This window comes from Aotus nancymaae, unplaced genomic scaffold (genome assembly GCF_030222135.1).
Source record: "Aotus nancymaae isolate 86718 unplaced genomic scaffold, 86718_ANA_hifiasm-v0.15.2.pri h1tg000075l, whole genome shotgun sequence".
Lineage (NCBI taxonomy): Eukaryota > Metazoa > Chordata > Mammalia > Primates > Aotidae > Aotus > Aotus nancymaae.
The window spans coordinates 3,429,570-3,451,392 of NW_026988490.1; the positions used below are offsets into that span (position 1 = coordinate 3,429,570).

At 41.6% G+C, this 21,823-nt stretch overlaps 1 protein-coding gene across 4 annotated transcripts in view; it reads right to left on the minus strand.

Moving 5' to 3' along the window:
• The window catches only part of HERC2 (HECT and RLD domain containing E3 ubiquitin protein ligase 2), a 205,901-nt gene that overhangs the window by 56,118 nt on the left and 127,960 nt on the right, over positions 1-21,823 (minus strand). For all 4 annotated transcript variants that reach the window (XR_010339213.1, XM_064367822.1, XM_064367824.1 and 1 more), the window contains exons 51-65: positions 20,834-20,942; positions 20,588-20,727; positions 16,287-16,477; positions 15,467-15,572; positions 15,293-15,384; positions 11,229-11,404; positions 7,034-7,145; positions 4,779-4,860; positions 4,527-4,670; positions 3,108-3,198; positions 2,642-2,819; positions 2,394-2,475; positions 2,134-2,305; positions 1,254-1,398; positions 181-406 (exon numbers count right to left, since the gene is read on the minus strand). Coding sequence is in view for 3 of the 4 variants with exons in the window: in XM_064367822.1 (XP_064223892.1) it covers positions 181-406; positions 1,254-1,398; positions 2,134-2,305; positions 2,394-2,475; positions 2,642-2,819; positions 3,108-3,198; positions 4,527-4,670; positions 4,779-4,860; positions 7,034-7,145; positions 11,229-11,404; positions 15,293-15,384; positions 15,467-15,572; positions 16,287-16,477; positions 20,588-20,727; positions 20,834-20,942 (2,046 nt within the window). In the remaining variant the exon portion in view is untranslated. The remainder of the gene's footprint in view (positions 1-180; positions 407-1,253; positions 1,399-2,133; positions 2,306-2,393; positions 2,476-2,641; positions 2,820-3,107; positions 3,199-4,526; positions 4,671-4,778; positions 4,861-7,033; positions 7,146-11,228; positions 11,405-15,292; positions 15,385-15,466; positions 15,573-16,286; positions 16,478-20,587; positions 20,728-20,833; positions 20,943-21,823) is intronic.

The following is a 21,823-nucleotide window of genomic DNA, read 5'->3' on the forward strand; positions in this document are numbered from 1 at the left end:
TCTAAAATTTTCATCCCAGCATGCATAAATCGCATAAGAACACACCATAACTCTTCTGTGTCTTTAGATTCATAATGCAATTAACACAGCACTACAACCTCTAATGTGTTGGCACAAATCAACCTACAAGGTTGCTGTAACCTACAGAAAAATCTCAGACAAGATACAAATCTGTGTTACCTAAATAGGAAGCACCTAAAGGGTCTCTTGCAGTCTGGAAGAGGACGGGCTCGTGGACAGAGGGCGTGGCTACATCCACGGTTGTCCACGCCACACTGTGGGACGACCCGCAAGCCACGCGTGTGATCTTCTGGCCTTCTAAGCCTTGCACGAGGGTGGGTTTCCTGTTAACCGTGGTTGTGCCATTGCCCTGCTGGCCGTGGTCATTGTCACCCCAAGCGTACACCTGTTTAAGAGGAAAAAAATCTTACAATTTTTCAACATTCCAAGACGTCTTCTTTAAATTTACTTCAAAAAAGAATTGAGTTCTTAAAGGTAAAAATAAACCATTTTGCAGTCTTACAAAATGGCACCAGTGTACTACAATTCTGAAGAAAAACTAACCAGAAAAATGCTTGCCAGTAACTATGAAAGGAGTATTTTCTTAATATTAATCCAATTAATTCTGTTTTGTTGCAAGACACATAGAAGGTCCTCTCTTCAACTAAGTGCAATAATTTTTCCCCTTTTATTTTGCAAAGAAAAATGACCAAAAACAATATGCTCATTTTTCAAATAAGTTGCTTCTTGGCCTTATGGAATTCTAAAGTATAATTCATTTTGACTAAAAAACAGTCATGGTAATTTTGTTTTCATAAATAAAATTTAAAATGGAATATCCACAAGCCAGTCATGGCATATGCTTCTCAAAGCAGAAGAGAGATAACATTTGTCAGGCATCAGCTCTGTCTCTAAAATGAGGCACATATCCCTCCTCGCCAGTCAGCAATTCTCTAAAGGTAAGTCTTGTAATACCTTGCAGTAGGAGCATCTTCAAGGAAAACAATCTTTCCACACTTTCACGTGGACGTCAGAGTGGGAACGCCTCTTTTCCGAGGACCCCGCCCCACAACCCCTGCTGCCAAGTGGGCAGATACACCAGTGGGCAAAATGGACAGGTCCCGCCCTCATGGTTCTTCAAGCAGTAAGACTCAGCTGATTTCATCCACAGCTGCGATTTCCACAGGACGAGCGCTGTGTCCTGATGCTCAAGTCAGGATGGCACGCCACCCCCAGGTCACCTGCAGCCTTACCTGCCCTGAGTCCGTGACTGCCAGGCAGTGCAGGGCCCCGACAGCCACATGCACGATCTTCTTCCCTCTCAGCCCTTCCACCACCTGTGGCTTCCGCACGTGCACGTCAGAGCCGTGGCCCAACCTGAAGTAATCCCCCTTCCCCCTGAGAGAAAGACAATGGTGGAGTATCACAATATGGTTATGGTCTGGAAACGCTGTACAAGAAAACACTCACCATCTCACATCTTTTACAGCCAGCTCAATGACATCACACACAGCATTCAAGGTCTCTGAATTTATATTCAAAATCATACACCATTAAATTCAAATTAACTTATTAAGTCTGCTATCAAAAACCTTAATATCTTAATACATATTTTACGATATTCAAGTTACCGTTGTAGGTTTTCCTATACAGAGACTGAAAATAAGACACACTACTGCAAACACCTATCCAAAGTCCTATCTGGTATCCATCTTTCTCAAGCTGCCTCTGGTCATAACATTGGCACTTGGGCCTGACAAACCATCCAAGGCCAGTCCGGGCACCTGCTCTTTCCCATATTAATAAAACAAGTTTTTACAAGGAATACATGCTAGCTTTTTCAGGGTCAAAGGATTCAGAAGGCTATTTTGCTCTCATTTTATCCTTAGGCTTTAGCAGAAGAAACCCTTCCTAAGAATCTCATCCAAACAGGAAAGGTAAGTAGCCTAAAATGTTTCTAATATTTTCAAAATGACTCAGTTACAATGGGAAATTTCTTCTTGTACTGCTGTCACTAATCCCAACTCAATATTCTTTAAAGGACAAAGATGCATGCATAAGAAAGAATGTGACAGGTTCCCTGCACACGCCTGCGCAAGCACGCACGCTGTGGCAGGGAGGAAGTTTACGTACCATGTCCACACCACTCCAGACTTGGTGAGGGCCAGGGAGAACTGAGCTCCACACTCAATCTGGCACACGCCCTGTCCGTTGAGCCTCTCAATGTTCTGGGGAACGTTGCAGCCTTCACTTCCACCCCGGCCCAATTTCCCAAAGTCACCATCACCCCAGGAAAATACCAAACCTAGGTTCAAGAATATACATACGCTTCAGGCCGGCGTTTCTTATCACTCCTCCCCACCCAGAAGCACAGAACCATGCCAGGCACCTACCTTCATCGGTCAGAGCCAGGGTCTGCGCGTCTCTGCTCCCACATGCAACCTGGATTACTCTGTGACCAAGAAGGACTTTCACCTACTCAATTACAAATTTAAAAAGAGAATCAAGCAAGGGAATTTCCCACAGACCGAAAGCCAACCATGCACATGTCTTTATGAACTTTCCTAGACTTGAAGCTTATTTTCTCTTGAAATCTTCAGATGGTAAGCTTTCTGTAAGCAACAAAAATGCGTATAATCACCATTTTGGGCTTTAGCTGTGTCGTATTATCCCCATGTCCCAAGCGGCCGTACTCGCCGAGGCCCCAGGTGTACAGTTCCCCACTGGACGTGAGGGCCGCACTGTGCGAGCTCCCACAGGCGATGTCCCGGATACGCTTGGTTTTCAGGGCCTCGATCAGCCTTGGCTTGTCACAGTTCCTACAACAAGATGAAATCAGCTTCCTGCAGTGAATCCATCCCTTCTTAGAGAAGAAGGAAAAAAGACATCTATACCGATCACATGCAGGCAACACAAGATCCACAGATCAACTATCAAACCTTAAAGCGGAACTAATGAGACCACAACACAAACAGCCATTTTAAAAAATTCTGTTTAAGATCCATTTCCATAAATAATCTATTCTAATTTTCTGCAAAATAACTCTCAAGAGTATCAGTCAGCAACAGTTTCTTACTAGCAAATGAGACTACAAAAAATACCCTTACATTCTGCTGAAGTGTCCAAGTTTTCCGTCGTCCCCTTCGCCCCACGAAAACACTTTTCCATCTACAGTTAAAGCCGTCGCGTGCCGGCCACCTGCAACATTCACAGACACACGGATTGCTGAAGGGCAGGGCACAGACAGCCCACAGCATCGCTCCCTATGCTGCCTGGCATGTAGCACGCACCTGCTCAGTGTGAGCTGAGTAAGTGAGTAACTCAACAGGATCAACAGCTGGGTTATCAGGAAAGCTTTCTGGGTGACATATGTGCTGAACAAGTGAATTTTTACTAAACTACAAATTTTAACTCTAGAAAGAATTTGCAAAGAGGTAGAATAATACTGATTATTAATGGGGTTCCTATCATGTTAAATACATAAAAAACCAAAATTTAGATGAAAAAAGTAAAACTAATTTGTGATTAGGTAAAACATAAAAATAGCGTCAATTTAAGCTTTAGAGAAATACACCTCAAAAGTGAAAGTATTTAATCATTTGCAATGAATGCATTATACCTACTCTTCCAAAAACACATCAGCTTATGCTCTTTCCCCAGCGAGGAATATTCTCAAAGTCCACACAACCCGCCTTAGGATTAAAGGCATGACCACTCCTATACATGGAGTTCCTGCCAACTCCTGGGCTCTGAGAACATCACAGCAGACTCACTCGCCCCTCTTCCTCACCAACAGAACCCCTATGTTACCAGGGTGACAATATGCTCAGCTAAACACCACTTCCCAGCCGCCTCGGCCCCCAGGAGATGGTGCCTGAAATGAGTGGGGCTTCGGAGGGGCTCTGGAGAGGGGCTTGGGCGGGAGGGCATGCTGTGTCCTGCTTGCCTCTTCTGCCAGGCCTGGGCCTGGACTCTGGGGGCCAACGCTAGTCTAAGACCATCTTCTCACAAAGGAAACAGCCCTGCTGAATGGACTCTGACCCCACTTGAGGACTTTTACAAAGGAGAAAAGTAAAACTCTATATTGCTTAAGCCACTATCATTTGGATTTCCTGTTTTGAAGGTTACACCAAGCCCCGTTCGGCATAGGCCTGAACTGAGCTCTGCGTCTGATTTGGTTTTGTTCCTCGGAAGCCTAGCACAGTGCTTCCAAAATAAACGCTCCCTGCACTGAAAGGGGGGTTTTTCTTAAAGCAATTTTCTCATCTCTTGGGTTCATAGATACTTTTGAAAACCTGAAGAAATTATAGACTCTTTCTCAGAAAAACAGCCTGCTTTCAGGCAAAGAACTTTATTTAGCAGCAATAATTAAATTCTAGACCACCTAGAGATTTACGCTATCCAATTTTCATTCCTACTGAGTAAAAATTTAAAAAAGAATGTGAGGACACCAATGAGGGCCGTGGTCAACCCAGAGCAGGAGCGACAGGCCAGTCCGCACAGGCCTGCTGGTGCTCGGCGTATACCTGAGTGAACGGCCACCTTCTTGACCATGTAGCTGCTGAGAGCTGTGATCTGCCGTGGGATGGGCACCGTCCCACTGGAGATGCCCAGCCCCAGCCGGCCATTCGTGGCTTCTCCACAGGCATACACCTTCCCTTCCACAGTCACTGCAAGGAAAGACAGCCAGGAGAGGACTCACTTTTAACAACAGTAAAACCTTTTTTTTTTGGTGCCAAGCGTAATTTAAAAATTTTTTAATATTAGAATAATCATACCTGCAAACAAACTTTTAGAACCACCAGCCACCTGTACCACATTCAAAGCAGATAGCGTCTCAGAGAACGAAGGAACCTTTATCTAGAACAGAATTTTTTTAAGAAAAAAAAAATTTTTATTTGGCATGTTTAAAATTATAATTTACCTTATTATATGACACAAGGAATTACAGTCACACACTGCATAACATTTCACTGCACAACAGGCTACACTGACAATGGCAGTCCCATTCCATCACAACAGAGCTGAAAACTCCTTACTGCCTAGTGGTGAGCTGGCCATGATGGCGTCACAGCACGACCTACTCCTCACGTGTCTGTGGTGATGCCGGCTGGATATGAACAATCCCTAAAGCCTGATAATATCACAGATGACTCTGCTGGACTACTCGTTCACTACCCTGCACTTTCTATCATTCTGTCAGAGTGTATTCCTTCTGCTTTTTATTTTCTGACTGTAAGACAGCCTGAGGCCGGTGCTTCAGGAGGGATTCTGTCACAGGAAAGGACAGCTAGCTCCCAGGGTGTTACTGCCCCAAAGACCTTTCAGTGGGACAAGATGTGAGGGTGAAAGAGAGTGACAGTGATGACCCCAGCTAGGCTAATGTATGTGTCTGGGTCTTAGTTTCAACAAAGAAGTTTAAAAAGTAAAAGAATAAATGTTAGAAGAAAGCTTACAGCATAAAAATGTAAAGAAAACATTTTTGTACAGAGATGTATGATGTGTTTGTGTTTTAAGCTAAGTGTTACTACAAGTCAAAAAGTTTTCTGAAAAGTGAAAAGTTCATAAAGTGAAGTTACAAATTATTTATTATTGGAGAGAGAAAAATAGCCAAAGCATATAGTGTTTCTAAAGTCTATATGAAATAGTGTTTCTAAAGTCTATATGAAATGTGCAGGAATGTCCTATGCCTTCATATTCACTCACCACTCACTCACTGACTCACCCAGAGCAACTTCCAGTCCCGCAAATTCCAATCTTCATGGTAAGTGCCCTATGCAGGTGTTCCATGGTTCATCTTTTACACTGTATTTTTACGCTACCTTTTCTATGTTTAAATACACAAATGCCATTGAATTACAACTGCCTACCATATTCAATACAGTAACATGTTGTAGCCTAGGACCGACAGGCTACACCACATAGCTGAAGTGTGTAGTAGGCTACACCATCTACCTTTGTGCTAAGTATACTCTATCATGTTCCAACAATGACAAAAGCACCTGACCACAGCTTTCTCAGAATGTATCCCCATCATTAGGTAATGCATGACTGTACTGCTAATACGCATGGTTATATTAAGCAAAAGCTAAAGTATTTTAAGAATGAAATGATACACTGTGATTTACTTTAAACCAGAGTTGGGGGAATGGGAGGATAAGGACAGAACAACGTAGGCAGCTGCTAGTAACTATGGAAGCTGGTACCAGGGACATGAGGGTTCATGATGCCACTCGCTCTATTTGGGTGCATCTGAACATTTCCGTAATAGAAGGTGAAAAATGAAATACAGTTGGTCCTCTATATCCATAGATTCTGTATCCATGAATTCAACCATCCACGGGCTGAAAATATTTTTTATTGCATCTGCACTAAATAAGTACAGACATTTTTGTTGCCATTATTCCCTAAACAATGTAATATAACAACTACTGACATACCATTTACATTGTATCAGGTATTCTGAGTAATCTGGAGAGGATACAAAGCACGTGGGAGGGTATGCACAGCTTATATGCTAACACTACACTGTTTTACATCAGGGACTTGAGCATCCACAGATCTTGGTATCCACAGGAAGTCCTAGAACCAATCTCTCTCTGCCAAGCTACTTCACCCTGAAGAATCTCAGGCACGAAGCGCCTGGAGGACAGGACCACAACTTGTTCATATGTGTGCCACTGTGGCCTTTTTACACATTATTTTGTGATAATCAAAAGCATTTATTGTAGGGAGGGAAAGTACATCTATTGATAGTCTATAATTTTCATCTATGCACTTGTCAAATCTTTTCAAAAGTTTATTTTCTAGTTTACAAGATTACAATAAGACAATTATATCTAAAGTGCAATTTTTCAAGGAGAGAGACTTCTCAGAAACTAAAGTTGATAATGTATGTTAGATTGTGTCAAGAAACAGTTTCAAAATGTTGATTTAAAACACAACATATATAGAGTAAAGTTATTACAAAACTTCACAAGGTGTGGGTGCTGCCGAGCGCCCTGCCCTGCTGGTCTCAGGAGGCCAGCCGTACCTTGGAGCCTTTCAGCCCACCCAGCTGGTCCTTGTCATTCAGGCCCCACACAAACACTTTGGTTCTTATCGTAGCTGTTGATTCCAGCCCTGCCGCCTTCTTTCTAATGAGGCTAACCAAAGGGGGAAAAAAAAACAGAAATAGAGGTTAATCAGCATCAAACATTTTTAAAATAAACAGAAAAGCCACCTCAAGCACTTGAGGTTTTATGGTTACTTTCAGAAACTCTTAAAATTTTGTTCTAATAGAATAAAACCTCAAGTATGTACAGGAGTAAGTGATCTGGAGGGTCAAATTTTCTAGATACCACCATGCTACCTTTTAATACCAGCACTTAATTTCAGCCTTATTTTTGATGGAAAATGATGGTACACCAGGCATTCTCTTTCATCTTAAATACCAACTTGAACATGGGTAGGAATCGTTCCAAGTCGCAGACACAGGTGCATAGCTCCTATAGACGGCACTGTAACGACACTGAGGAAACCTTCCCAGGAGCCACACTGGGACTGGCCTTGCAGCAATGTCCCTAAACCCAGACATCTGTCTGCCCAATTATATTCCCACAGAAAGAATAAAATTGACGTGGCCACATGCCCATGCAGATACTTTAGTACAGACACATGTCCTGATGTAAAATGCATCTCTTCCTTTACATCCTCTGCCCAGGACACCTGCCAGAAGTACCTCGTCACTAGCCAGCTGGGCTAAAAGTCCTCATCTCCTGTCCTTCCCAGAAGGCTTGCTCCTTCCACCTTGCTTATCTATCTCCTGACCTGCCCTTGACAGGTTAGGAACTTTATTTTTTGTTTGTTTTGAGACAGGGTCATGCTCTGTCACTCAGGCTGGAATACAGTGGCACAATCACGGTTCACTGTAGCTTCAACCTCCCAAGCTCAAGCGATCCTCCCACCTCAACCTCCCAAATAGCTGGGACTATAGGCATGCACCACCATACCCAGCTAATTTTTGCATTTTTTTGTACAGATGGGGTCTCACAATATCACTGAGGCTGGTCTTGAACTCCTGGGCTCAAGCGATCCTCCCCCCTTGACCTCCTAAAGTGCTGGGATTACAGGTGGAAGCCACCACACCCAGCAGGTTAGAAGCTTAATCAATAGCATCCAAAACACTCCAATTCTTCCAACTTGAGAAAAGCACACAGGACACTGTTAGATTTTCTTGGTTGATGGTCTGATGCCAGCTGCCAAGGAGCTGCTTCTTTTGTGTTTGGGGTTTTCACTTTTTTGTTTGCTTTTGCTCTATTTTTATAAGCTAGGATAGAGGCCCAAAGGCATCAGAGACTAGCTTCTGTCTAGATAGCTATCACACTTTTTTCACACATTATATACTAATATAGATTTACTTTAAAGGTTCAAAGTTTCATGTTTTGGAATAGAAGTGAAAAACTCTTTCATCTGATACCAGGCACAGGTGGGCAAGCATATGCACAAAATATTGAAATATCTTGTGACACATTTTTACTTAAAAATATGTATGGGGGCCAGGTATGGTGGCTCACACCTATAATCCCAGCACTTTGGGAGGCCGAGGCAGGCAGATTCCTTGAGCCCAGGAGTTGGAGACCAGCCTGGGTAACATAGTGAAATCCAGTCTCTATAAAAAAAATACAAAAAATTAGCCAGGTGTGGTAGCACACACCTGTAATCCTAGCTACTCAGGAGGCTGAGGTGGGAGAATCACTTGAGCCTGGGAGGTGGAGGCTGCAGTGAGCTGAGATCATATCACTGCACTCCAGCCTGGGCAACAGAGCAAGACCCTATCTCAAAATATATACATATATTTCGTGTGTGTTTTTCTGTATGCATATGTGTGTGTGTGTGTGTGTGTATATACATATACATACATATATATATACACATACATATATATATATATGAAACCAGGACTGATACGGTACCATGTAAGTATCAATCAGCCAGAGTAGAGGCCAGCTGTACATGGTCAACATGGGAACATGCCACTGGGTGCCAGCCCTGTAGGAGACTGCCTGGGCCATTCACTCATCCTGAAGTTACTGGCTAATTAATGAGATCTTACCGGAAAAAAAACCCATTACATTGAAATATCTAGCTTTTCTTTAGACAATATATTCAATTACATAAAAATTTTATCAATGAGTAAAGCTCAAAACATTTTTGGCTATTCCACATATACATGTATTAATAATTTTATTTGCCCAATTCACTTTAGCAGCTACTAAGAAAATGCTTATCTATAATCCTTTTATTAAAAATCCCAATAACTTCCTTATTTAAGTGAACTGGTATTTTCCCTCTTTAATTAATATATATAGATGCAATTAGTTTGAACTATAGCATATAACATATATTCTAGATAAGGTAATGTTAAAGATACTATTTTCTTTTCAACTTCTACACAAAGGTTCTGAAATAAAACAGGACAGAATCCAAAGCCAAGATCACAGAGCCCTAGAATAACCTGATTGATTACCAGAGTTGCTACCCACTTCGGTCTATATAATGTGCTCAACAGCAGCACAGGGCAGTGTTCCATTGTCTCCTTATGTCACACACTGCAAAGCACTTGAGCACAGGGCGTCTTGTCAACAGAGTTCAGCCAGCACTGGCGGCTTGCCTCCTGTGCCTGTCTGCAGGGCTCAGGTCACACTAGCAATCCAAAGCGCCTTGGGAATGTTAACTACATATCCATTTATTTTGCATACGCTTTGACTTAGAAATTTCACTTTCAGCAATTTATCTAGGAAAATACAACAGATATGAGGACACTGACTGTCCTCCATTGTTATTATCCACTATTATCTACTGTTTGCTGCTGGGATGGTAAACGAGGCTTAGAGCAGCCCCTGTACATGCAAGTTCCAGATACATGCCCTGGGAAATGCACAAGCACGCAAAACCTCAGCAGATACCATGCTTCTCCCCCGGGATGCTGTTTTCCCACCCAGAAACGCCCTTGCCTGCCCACTGAGTTTCAGTAATTCTGCCTTCTGTATGTAGGGCCTGGGGGAAGTTCTCCTTGTCCTGACAGATCAATGCTCCACTGCAGACTCTCAAGGCTGCATGAACTTCCTCCTGCCTCTTACCAAAGCCGTCACATCACACTGACGCATGTGAGTTCGTCTTGTTTGATTTTGCATGTTTGCCACAGTATTGCTAGTATACATAACTGGGAATCACCCACAGTTGGTGTTCAAAAGATGTTGAATGAATAAATACAATAACAGTCATCATCACAGTGCTCATACAAAATAAGGAACTGAGTAAATGAGAGCAGTCATAAGACAAAATACTGCGCTCAAAAATTACAGAAGATGATTTAATCATATGGAGATTCTAGAGATGGACAATAGTGGTGGTTGCACAAAAATGTGAATGTACTTAACGCCAATGAACTGTACACTTAGAATAGTAACCAATATATATATTTCACTATAATAAAAAACAAATAGAGCCGGGCACGGTGGCTCATGCTTGTAATCCCAGCACTTCAGGAGGATCACACGGTCAAGAGATCGAGACCATCCTGGCCAACATGGTGAAACCCCATCTCTACTAAAAATACAAAAATTAGCTGGGCATGGTAGTGTGCACCTATAGTCCCAGCTACTCAGGAGGCTAAGGCAGGAGAATTGCTTGAACCCAGAAGGCAGAGGTTGCAGTGAGCCAAGATTGCGCCACTGCACTCTAGCCTGACGACAGAGAGAGACTCCGTCTCAAAGAATAAATAAATAAATACAGAGCGAGACTCCGACTCAATAAATAAATAAATATCGAGCAAGACTTCGTCTCAATAAACAGATAGATTTTTTTAAAGTTAATGATAAAATACTTAGCAAAAAGAGCTTTAAAATATACCACATAACTTCCGTAGGAAAATACATTTACAAACAGAAAAAAAGGAAAACTACAAAGATATATACCAAAATAGTAACAGCGACATTTCAGGTAGAAGGATTAAACATTTTCATTTCCCTCTTTTAATGGTGTTTTTCTAAATATGTGTCTCTACATTAAACACTTTCTTTAAAAAAAAAAAGTACAATTTTTGAAAACAACTAAAATGTACCATTCTTGTGGACATAAAACGACTCTCAGTCTGAGACACACTCTAATTAAATGGTTACTTTTGAAAATGAGGATCTGGTAATGTGGCGGAAGGTACGTGAGCACCTATAACAAACGGCTCTCACCTTCCACTGCTGCCCTTCTCATCCTCCTCCTCTTCATTATCTGAAGCTAAGAAAGGAACTGCAGCCAAATCTTCCTCCTCTGCACGGATCCGTCCCAGCAGGATGAGACCATGGATTTTACAATCGATTCCTGAGCTCCTGCACTGCTTTATGGCAATTTCAATATACCTGTGATACTAGACACAAAAACAATGATCTACAGATTGTGGAAACAAGCATATTAGACTCTCTAACTGGAGAGCAGGAGGTGTGAGGCATGAGCACTGCACACAGTTAGAGCTCCTTTACTTAAGTTCTGGGAATACCATCTGAGTTACTCAAAGTTAATGCAGCCACATTTGAGTAATGTTTACCTTCAAAAGAAGTGATCAACTCATCTACCTAAAGCATGAGACTCTGATTTTCTTCCTAAAATTTTTAAATCGGGTAACAGCCTTACTGAATGACTGCAAACTCTTCTGTCTTAGAATTTTCTTGAACCACGATGTCTTAAGTAAGAGATTAAATGTCAAGTAGTAACAGACCTTTCATTGTTTTTAAAACATAAAACATATTTGAATATACAAAAATTAGAACAAACAGTACGAAGAACTCCATGACTCCATGACTCAGCTCAACAGTTATTAACATGTAACCAATCTTGTTCAGATATGGATTATCATTTAAAAAATTCCAAGCATTATGTCGTTTCAAAACTTCAGTATGCATCACTGAATTAAGGAGGTTTTGGGGTTTGTTTTGTTTTGTTTTTTTTGTTTTTTTTTTTTTTTTTGAGACGGAGTTTCGCTCTTGATACCCAGGCTGGAGCGCAATGGCGCGATCTCGGCTCACCGCAACCTCCGCCTCCTGGGTTCAGGCAATTCTCCTGCCTCAGCCTCCTGAGTAGCTGGGATTACAGGCCCGCGCCACCGTGCCCAGCTAATTTTTTGTATTAGTAGAGACGGGGTTTCACCATGTTGACCAGGATGGTCTCGATCTCTTGACCTCGTGATCCACCCGCCTCGGCCTCCCAAAGTGCTGGGATTACAGGCTTGAGCCACCGCGCCCGGTTGTTTTGTTTTTAAGACACAATCTCACTTGTTGCCCAGGATGGAGTGCAGTGGTGTGATCTTGGCTCATTGCAACCTCCACCTCCTAGATTCAAGCCATTCTCCCACCTCAGCCCCTTGAATAGCTGGGACCACAGGCACGTGCCATGACGCCTGGCTAATTTTTTGTATTTTTAGTACAGACAGGGTTTCATCATGTTGGCCAGTCTGGTCTCGAACTCCTGACCTCTGGTGATCCATACACCTCAGCCTCCCAAAGTGCTGGGATTGCGGGCATGAGCCACTGCACCCAGCCAGAATTAAAGAGCTTTTTGAAAAACATATCCACATTACTATTATCACAGCACAAACAATAATTCCTGTATCATCTAATATGCTACAGTAATCAAACTTTTCTGATCATCTCATGTCATTTTATTGTTGCCTCATTCAAATCAGAACACAAGCAAGACCCAACCTCGTGCCCCTGTTCTGCCTCTGCCATGCATTTAGTGGAGTTGGTCTATTTGTCCTGAAAATGCCCCACACCCCAAGTGGCAGAGTGCATGCCTGTCATAGTACTAACAACAGCATTCCTCTATCCCTGTATTTCATGGGAACAAAGAGGGATGCGTCTGGAAGCACACACTAACAATTACTTTTTATTGCCGACACTAGACCTGATCACCCTCAGGATCTACCATTCCAGAGGAAATACAGGTTGACCACCACCACAGGGATGCAAAAGCCAAGTTGAGAATATGAAGAATGCTACAGGAAAAAAATTACCCAGTTCCCTTGTTTTTCCTTTAGCAAGGAAAAAAACAAGGGAATTAAGACTTCCATGTAGTGTAGAATGCAAACATCACCTGAATCATGATTCACACAAACCAACTGCAAAAGGACATTTACAAGATAACTACACAATCTAGACACTGACTGGATATTATATGACATTAAAGAGTAATTGTTAGAGGTGTGATAACGGTATCAGAGTTACTTTTTTTAAGCCCTGTTAGAGATGAATACTGAAGCAAGTGCTATTGAAATAAGATCACATCTAGGACTTGCTGGGGCAGGGACATGAGGTGGGAGAAAGTCAAACATGACTGGCAAAACGTTGATAAATGTTGAAGCTGGGTGGCAGGTTTGTGGGGTTTCCAGAGTACTTTCTGTCTATTTTTGTTTATTTACGTGTTACAAAATTCCCAGCCAGGCGTGGTGGCTCATGCCTCTAATCCCAGCACTTTGGGAGGCTAAGGCGGGAAGATCACCTGAGGTCAGGAGTTTGAGATCAGCCTGACTAACATGTCTCTACTAAAAATACAAAAATTAGCTGGGCGAGGTGGTCGACACCTGTAATCCCAGCTACATGGGAATCGGAGGCAGGAGAACTGCTTGAACCCAGGAGGCAAAGGTTGCTGTGAGCCGAGATCACGCCACTGCACTTGTGCCTGGGTGACAGAGCAAGACTCCGTCTCAAAAAAAAGAAAAAAAAAAATTTCCATAACAAACTATTCATACAGCAAAGGCCATGCTTAAGACTCAGCGGCTCCACAGGAATGGTATATTCCAGCTCTTCGGTGGGTTGGGGCATGCAGGTTAGGTCAGGAGTTTTCCATTTACTCACAACACTTCGTATTTCTCATGTACATGACATACACTAAATTTCACAGGATAAACCGTTTTGAATTGAAAATTTCTTGGATTAAGTAAAGATATCTTTTATGAATGATAATCTCAGTTGTTGATTTAATTAACTGTAGTTATTTGTTTGGTCAGAGTAAAAAAATACTCTCAACTATATAACTAAGGCCCTCTACAGGCTGTATTCAGTTTCAATGCAATAAGTTATCAGTAAAATGCATTAAAATTCAACTTTTTTTTTTCAGAAAAATTCAATATTATCTTTCATTTTTATAATCTGCCAATTTCTTCAGTTATTAGCACCATTGGTATTGACTATAACAAATCAGTGTATTATGAAATACACTAAGCCAGTGAGGTTCAATGGCATTCCAGAATAAACGGTGACTACAGTGATTGCATTACATATTTCAAAGTAGCTAAAAAAAGATTTTAAACGTTCTCACCACAAAAAAGTGATAAACATTTGATGTGATAGATATATTATTTAGCATGATTTGATCATTCCACAAAGTATACATGTAATAAAACATCAGTGTTCTCAAAAAATATATACAAATTATTACAAATTACTGTCAATTAAAACTAAAATAAAACTTTTTAAAAAATGAATGGTAAACTGCATTTAATAATTTAAAAATAAACATGTTATAAACTTTAAATGAATACAAAAATCAACTACTTGATATTTTTATATACTATCATTATAATTAGTCCACACAAGACAACCGTACAGGCAGTACAAATAACTGTCTTAATTTGTCTTATTTTACATATATTTGATGTATTAAAATAGTGTTGACATTTTATGTGGAAAAGTTTACTGAAAATTTGAGAGACAGAGAGAGAATTGCTCATCTGTAGTATATGGCTACCGTTGAAATGAACCTTCACTGATTCTCTCAACCTTTTCCAGAGATAAACTTAGACTCACTGTGAAAGTTGCCTTATTACCAAAAAACTGCCACTCCATGACCAGTTCAGCACTTGATGCCAATAGGTGTGACAACAAAAAACCAACTTCAGCATCACCTACATGGCCAGAAAAACCACCAGAAACTAAGATATTTAATGGAAACAAAAGTGTGCAGATGCAAACAGTAACCTGAGATGCCTGACGACAACCTTGCTAGGAGCACTTACCAAGTATACCTCTGCTACCAAAGAGAGGGAGAATGAAATCTGTTTCCTCTTTCAAGCTGATCTGACAAGCAGCAAATTCAAGTTGTGTAAAACAAGTTCTATCTTTTAAAGTGTCCAATTTTAAAACAGATACAACCAATTATTTTAAGCGGGGGAAACTGGGCTCAATCCTAGTATAGAAATGGCCAAGTCAGCTCCCTTGTCATCTGGAAATCATGCAAATGGAACACTACCACTGCTACTTACCTCTGTGCAGTCATTCAGAAGGGGCACTGTGGTGTCAGAAGGGTTAATATTGATTGTCTTTAGTTCAATAAGGTTATTTAAGGAATTTCCACCTAGGAGAAAATGGGTAAAGAATCAAACGAAGGCATCTTTATGACAGAAGGTACTTCTTTTTAGGTAAAGTAACTGAATTACCTGACACCACAACCAGGGATGGCATGTAGCTGCTGTCAGCAGGATCTACGATCATTTTTAATCTATGAACAAGAACATCAGGGAAAATCTCCAAACGAATCCAGTGCTTTAAAAAAACAAAAACAAAACCCACGTTCTCAGTTAGCAAAATTCAGCTATATTCGCTACTCCAATGGTATCACTGAAGCTTGAATCTACACGAGATTTTTTCAGTATAAAATGTGGCATGAGAGAGAATTTTCCCTCACCCTAGCAGCAACAAGAATATTCTCCCCCTTTCTTTAATCGTCAGAGAAAAGTCTCCCTCTAAGCCCCAGGAACAATGTATTTATAGACTCCTGACCTAGGGGGGTCCTTTCATACCCACCAAGTGGGTGGAGAAAACTGGAGTCGAAATGGAGAAAGGCCTGTCCTCAAGTCCGACCTGTGCCCACGAGCCACACCCACTCTCTGTGTCATCACGACGGCACTCCAACGTGCAACACAAATCTGTTAGACTACACTAGGAAAACCTTTAAGTAGAAGCAAACTGAATTCATACATTTTATGCAGGAAAGGAGGAAAAACATTCTGACCACATCCGCTATCCAGCAGTCAGTTAGATACAATCTTTTCCTCACACTATTTAAAATCTCGGACAATAAAACTGGATGGTATGTAACTCTGTGACTTTGAAATCACTTATAAATTAAAACATAAAATGAGTACTGACAGGTGGTATCAGCAAAACTTTGCAGGCTGCTCAAAGTTCATTTCGAAAATGTATGACGCAAAACCATCTGAGTGAAAGTGCCTGCGGCCGTGCCCTGTCACACGCTACCTTTCCCTGTGACCCCGATGACTGCCAGCAGGGCTCGCTGCCGTCAATAAGACGGGACGCCTGGTTCACGGAGGACGACACGTTGAGGCTCTTCACCATGCGGGACCAGCTGTCCAGCAGCATGCCTGGCTGGCTGCTGTGGCAACGCTTCAGCTGTTTTCCAGAACGGCCACAAAATACCGCAGACTGACCTATTTCATGATGGTCAAAAAGAGAATTAACCCTTGCTGAACTGGGGAGAAACACCGTGATCAGGCAGTCAAGAATATTACACAGTGAGAAGCTTCTTACTTAAAGAAAAACAGAAAGTTTCAAACTGAAAGGAGCTAACAAATGCCACAAATGGCTTCAAAAAACCTAGTCAAGATACATTACACCAATTTATGAGATGAAATCCATATAATGCTATGATTTATTCTGCTAAAGTCTCCAAGGTCAGTGAGATACAATCTGTTACTCATATTGTTTAAAATCTCTGACAATAAAATTGAATGATATATAACTCTGTAACTTTGAAATAACTTATAGATTAAAACACAAAATGAGTACTGACAGGTGGTATTTCCAAATATATTTTTATTATAATATATTTCCAAACAGGATATAAATAAGCTGTGGGGAAGTTCAATAACAGCACTCACAACGACCATTCTTATTTAAAATGCTTTTATAAATATAAGGCAAAAAGTAAATTCTAAAGTGCTTCCACTTCCATTAATGGTAAATCTAGAATTCGAATGGCATTTTAAAACTTAGCTGGGCATGGTGGTGCACACCTGTAGTCCCAACTACTTAGGAGGCTGAGGGAGGAGGATGGCTTCAACATAGGAGATTAAGGCTACAGTGAGCTATGACTGTGACACTGCACTGGAGGCTGGTCAAGAGACCAAGACTCCGTCTTAAATAAAATTTTTTTTTAGCTTTTGAGCATCATCAGATCCTATCAACGGAATAAAACAACAACTTACGGGCCAGGGGCAGTGGCTCATGCCTGTAATCCCAACACTTTGGGAGGCCCAGGCAGGTGGATAACCTGAGGTCAGGAGTTCAAGACCACCTGGCCAACATGGTGAAACTCCGTCTCTACTAAAAATACAAAAATTAGATGAGTGTGGTGGCAGACACCTGTAATCTCAGCTACTCGGGAGGCTGAAGCAGGAGAATCACTTGAACTGGGGAGGTGAAGGCTGCAGTGAGCCAAGATCATACCATTGCACTCCAGCCTGGTGACAGAGTAACACTGTCTCACAAAAAACTAAAAAACTTACAGAATGGGATAAAATATTTGTAAAGGACAAATCTAATAGAGGTTTAATATACATAAATAACTCATACAACTTGACGTCAAAAATTTTAAAATAGGTGAAGGGCTTTAAAAGACATTTCTGGCCAAGCACGGTGGCTCATGCCTATAATCCCAGCACTTTGGGAGCCCGAGGTGAGTGGTCACCTGAGGTCAGAAGTTCCAGACCAGCCTGGCCAACATGATGAAACTCTTTCTCTACTAAAAATACAAAAATTAGCCAGATGTGGTGGTGGGCACCTGTAATCCCAGCTACTCAGGAGGCTGAGAGAGGAGAACTGCTTGAATCTGGGAGGCGGAGGTTGCCATGAGCTGGTATCGTGCCAATGCACTCCAGCCTGGGCAACAAGAGCAAAACTCTGTCTCGGAAAAAAAAGGCATTTTCTCAAAAAGGGTATATAAATGACCAAAACACACATGAAAAGAGGCTCAATGTCACTTGTCATTAGGGAAATTCAAATCAAAATCACAAGATACCACTTCTCACCTGCTAGCACAGTCAAAATCAAAAACGGAAAATAACAAGTATTGATAAGGATGTGAAGAAACTGCAACTCTCAGATACTGCTCGTGGGAATGTAAAATGGTACAGCCACTCTTGAAAACATGACCGGACGAGGTGGCTCATGCCTCTAATCCCGGTACTCTGGAAGGCCAAAGCAGGTGGATCACCTGAGGTCAGGAGTTCAAGATGAGCCTGATCAACATGGTGAAACCCCATCTCTACTAGAAATAAAATTTAAAAAAAATTAGCTGGGCATGGTGGTGCACACCTATGATTCTGATAGCAGAAACAACCCAAATGTCCATTAACAGATAAATTAAATGTGATATAAGCTGGGTGTGGTGGCTCATGCCTGTAATCCCAACACTTTGGGAGGCTGAGGTAGGCAGATCACTTGAGGTCAGGAATTTGAGACCAGTCTGGCATGGTAAAACCCATCTCTACTAAAAACACAAAAATTTGCCAGTGCGGTGGCTCATGCCTATAATCCCAGCACTCTGGAAGACCAAGGCAGGCGGATCACTTGAGGTCAGGGGTTCAAGACCAGCCTAGCCAACATGGTGAAACCCTGTGTCTATTAAAAATACAAAAATCAGCTGGGCATGGTGGCGCGTTACTGTAATCCCAGCTACTCTGGAGGCTGAGGCAGGAGAATCACTTGAACCCGGGAAGTGGAGGTTGCAGTCAGCTGAGATCACATCAATGCACTCCAGCCTGGGTGACAGAGCGAGACTATCTCAAAACTGAATGAATGAATGAATGAATGAATGAATGAATGAAAATTAGCTGGGCGTAGTGGTGCAGGCCTGTAATCCCAGCTATTCTGGAGGCTGAGATAGGAGAATTGCTTGAACACAGGAAGTGGAGGCTGCAGTGAGCCGAGATTGCGCCACTGCACTCCAGCCTGGGTGACACAGTGAGACCCTGTCTCAGAAAAGAAAAAAAAAAGGTGATAATATACATATAATGGAATATTATTCAGTCATTAAAAAGAATTAAGTTCTGACACATGCTACAATATGGATGACGCTTGAAGACATTATGTTAAACACAAAAGAATAAATCTTACATGGTTCCATCTAGATGAGGTATCTGGAGTAGTCAAATTCATAGAGAACAAAGTTAGATTCAAGGTTACCAGGGGTAGGGCAGGGGAAACAGGGGGTTAAAGTGCTTAATGGGCAGTTTCTGACGGGAGTGGTGAGAAGTTTTGGTAATAGATAGCTGTGATGGTTGTGCAACACTGTACTTAAGGTATTTATTACTCTGAATTACAAACTTAGAAAATGATTAAGTGGTTAATTTTTTTTTTTTTTTTGAGACGGAGTCTCACTCTGTCCCCAGGCTGGAATGCAATGGTGCGTTCTTGGCTCACTGCAACCTCCGCCTCCCCAGTTCAAGCAATTCTCCTGCCTGAGCCTCCCAAGTAGCTGGGACTACAGGCATGTGCCACCACACCCGCCTAATTTCTGTACTTTTAGTAGAAAGTACAGAACATGGGAATTTTTTTTTTTTTTTTTTTTAGATGGAGTTTTGCTCTTGTTACCCAGGCTGGAGTGCAATGGTGCGATCTTGGCTCGCTGCAACCTCCGTCTCCTGGGTTCAGGCAATTCTCCTGCCTCAGCCTCCCGAGTAGCTGGGATTACAGGCACGTGCCACCATGCCCAGCTAATTTTTTGTATTTTTAGTAGAGATGGGGTTTCACCATGTTGACCAGGATGGTCTCGATCTCTTGACCTCGTGATCCACCCACCTCGGCCTCCCAAAGTGCTGGGATTACAGGCGTGAGCCACCACGCCAGGCCGGGAATTTTAAGTTATATATATTTTGCCCCAATGAAAAATATAATAAAAGGTATATAAAAAACCTCTCCATCTAACCAATTCCAAATGCCATGCAACCAAACACTTACTAGTTTCTTGAGATTCTTTTGTTTCCTTATGGAAATACAAGCAAACAAGCCTGGTTATTCTAATTCTTCCCCGATACCCCATCCCTAGTTTTTTTTAAAAGCCAGCCAGTCGGCCGGGCACGGTGGCTCACACCTATAATCCCAGCACTTCGGGAGGCCGAGACGGGTGGATCACGAGGTCAAGAAATCGAGACCATCCTGGTCAACATGGTGAAACCCCATCTCTACTAAAAATACAAAAAATTAGCTGGGCATGGTGGCGCACGTCTGTAGTCCCAGCTACCTGGGAGGCTGAGGCAGGAGAACTGCTTGAACCCAGGAGGCGGAGGTTGCAGTGAGCCGAGATCGCGCCATTGCACTCCAGCCTGGGTAACAAAAGCGAAACTCCATCTCAAAAAAAAAAAAAAAACCAGCCAGTCATCAGAGGGTAGGACCATCACTCCGTTTCACTGTACTCACTCAACAGAGCTCGCTGTATACACATGAACCTTAAAATAACAAATTCCAATACACTGTGGTCCACAATAAGTATTTCATCAATAACATTTGGTGGAAGAGAGAATATAAACATTCTGCCATACCTGGTTCATTTATTCTGCCAAATGTATGCCTGGTATTGTGTTTTTTGGTCTTGAAACACGTTTCACAGAAATCAAAGTCATCACAGTTTCTGCATTTGAATCTGGAGCCATTGATAGGAAACATCTGACAGCCATCACACCTATTTGTAAAATAGCCACTGAGTTAAGAAAGGTCATTTATTAAACCTAATTCAACAGAAAACCATTCATCCCAAAGCAAATCCAGCAATCATAAAAATCACTCACGTAACCCCAGGATGAACACTGGGCACCAACTCCATTTCTGACAGCAAGCCAGTCCAGTGAGACTGCTGGGGAAAGTCGACAATGACATCTTTCCCATTGGCACTGAAAGCTGGGACACAACAGAGATCACCTGACACATCTCCTTCACCAATGCAAACTTCGACGTAGAGCTGCACCTAGCACATCATACTACTCGTAGTTATTTCTTTACAAAGAGCATGTCTTTTAGAGATAGGTACTAAAATACTTATGGATGAAATAATACATGATGTCAGCAACTGGTTTCAAAATAATCACAAGAAAGGAGAATGAATAATTCTGGCCATGAGGTAACAACGGTTAAAGCCAGGTAATGGGCACATGGAGGCTCACTGTAAACTACATTCTTTACTTTTGTATTAGGTTTAAAATAAGAAATTTTGTTTCTTTTTAATTACACCAAGTCAACAATTCCATATAAGACCTTTGGTATCTTAGGGAATAAAACCACATTCATGATGTAAAGATTTCTTTTATCCTTTGATAAGAGCAATGTATCACTCAAAACAAAGAAACCAATCTTATTTTTAAAATTTGTCTTGTTTTGATTTGCAAATACTTTAACCATCTCTTAAGCAAAGAAAAATGCTTAAAGTGAAACATTAAACAATCCATTTGCTCTTGTGTAACATGAGAAGCTCTAAGAACCTCTATCCACTGGGGAGCCACCACCAGTTGTGGCCATTTTCTAAGAGATTTCATGAAAAGAGAACTTTCCACAAGGTTCAAACAAACAAACAAACAATCTCTTTGTGGCATCAAGAGTTCACAAAATTATACGCATACTTATTTCTCATGCAACTGTTAAAACAGACATAGTATGCCTTTCAAAGTGTGCCATGGATTTGATTTGAAATCTCAATAATATCATATTAAATATAACCTGAGAACTGTTTCTCAGGTTCTCGGGGGAAAAAAAAGAAGAAAGAAAAACAGAAGAGCAGCCCTGAA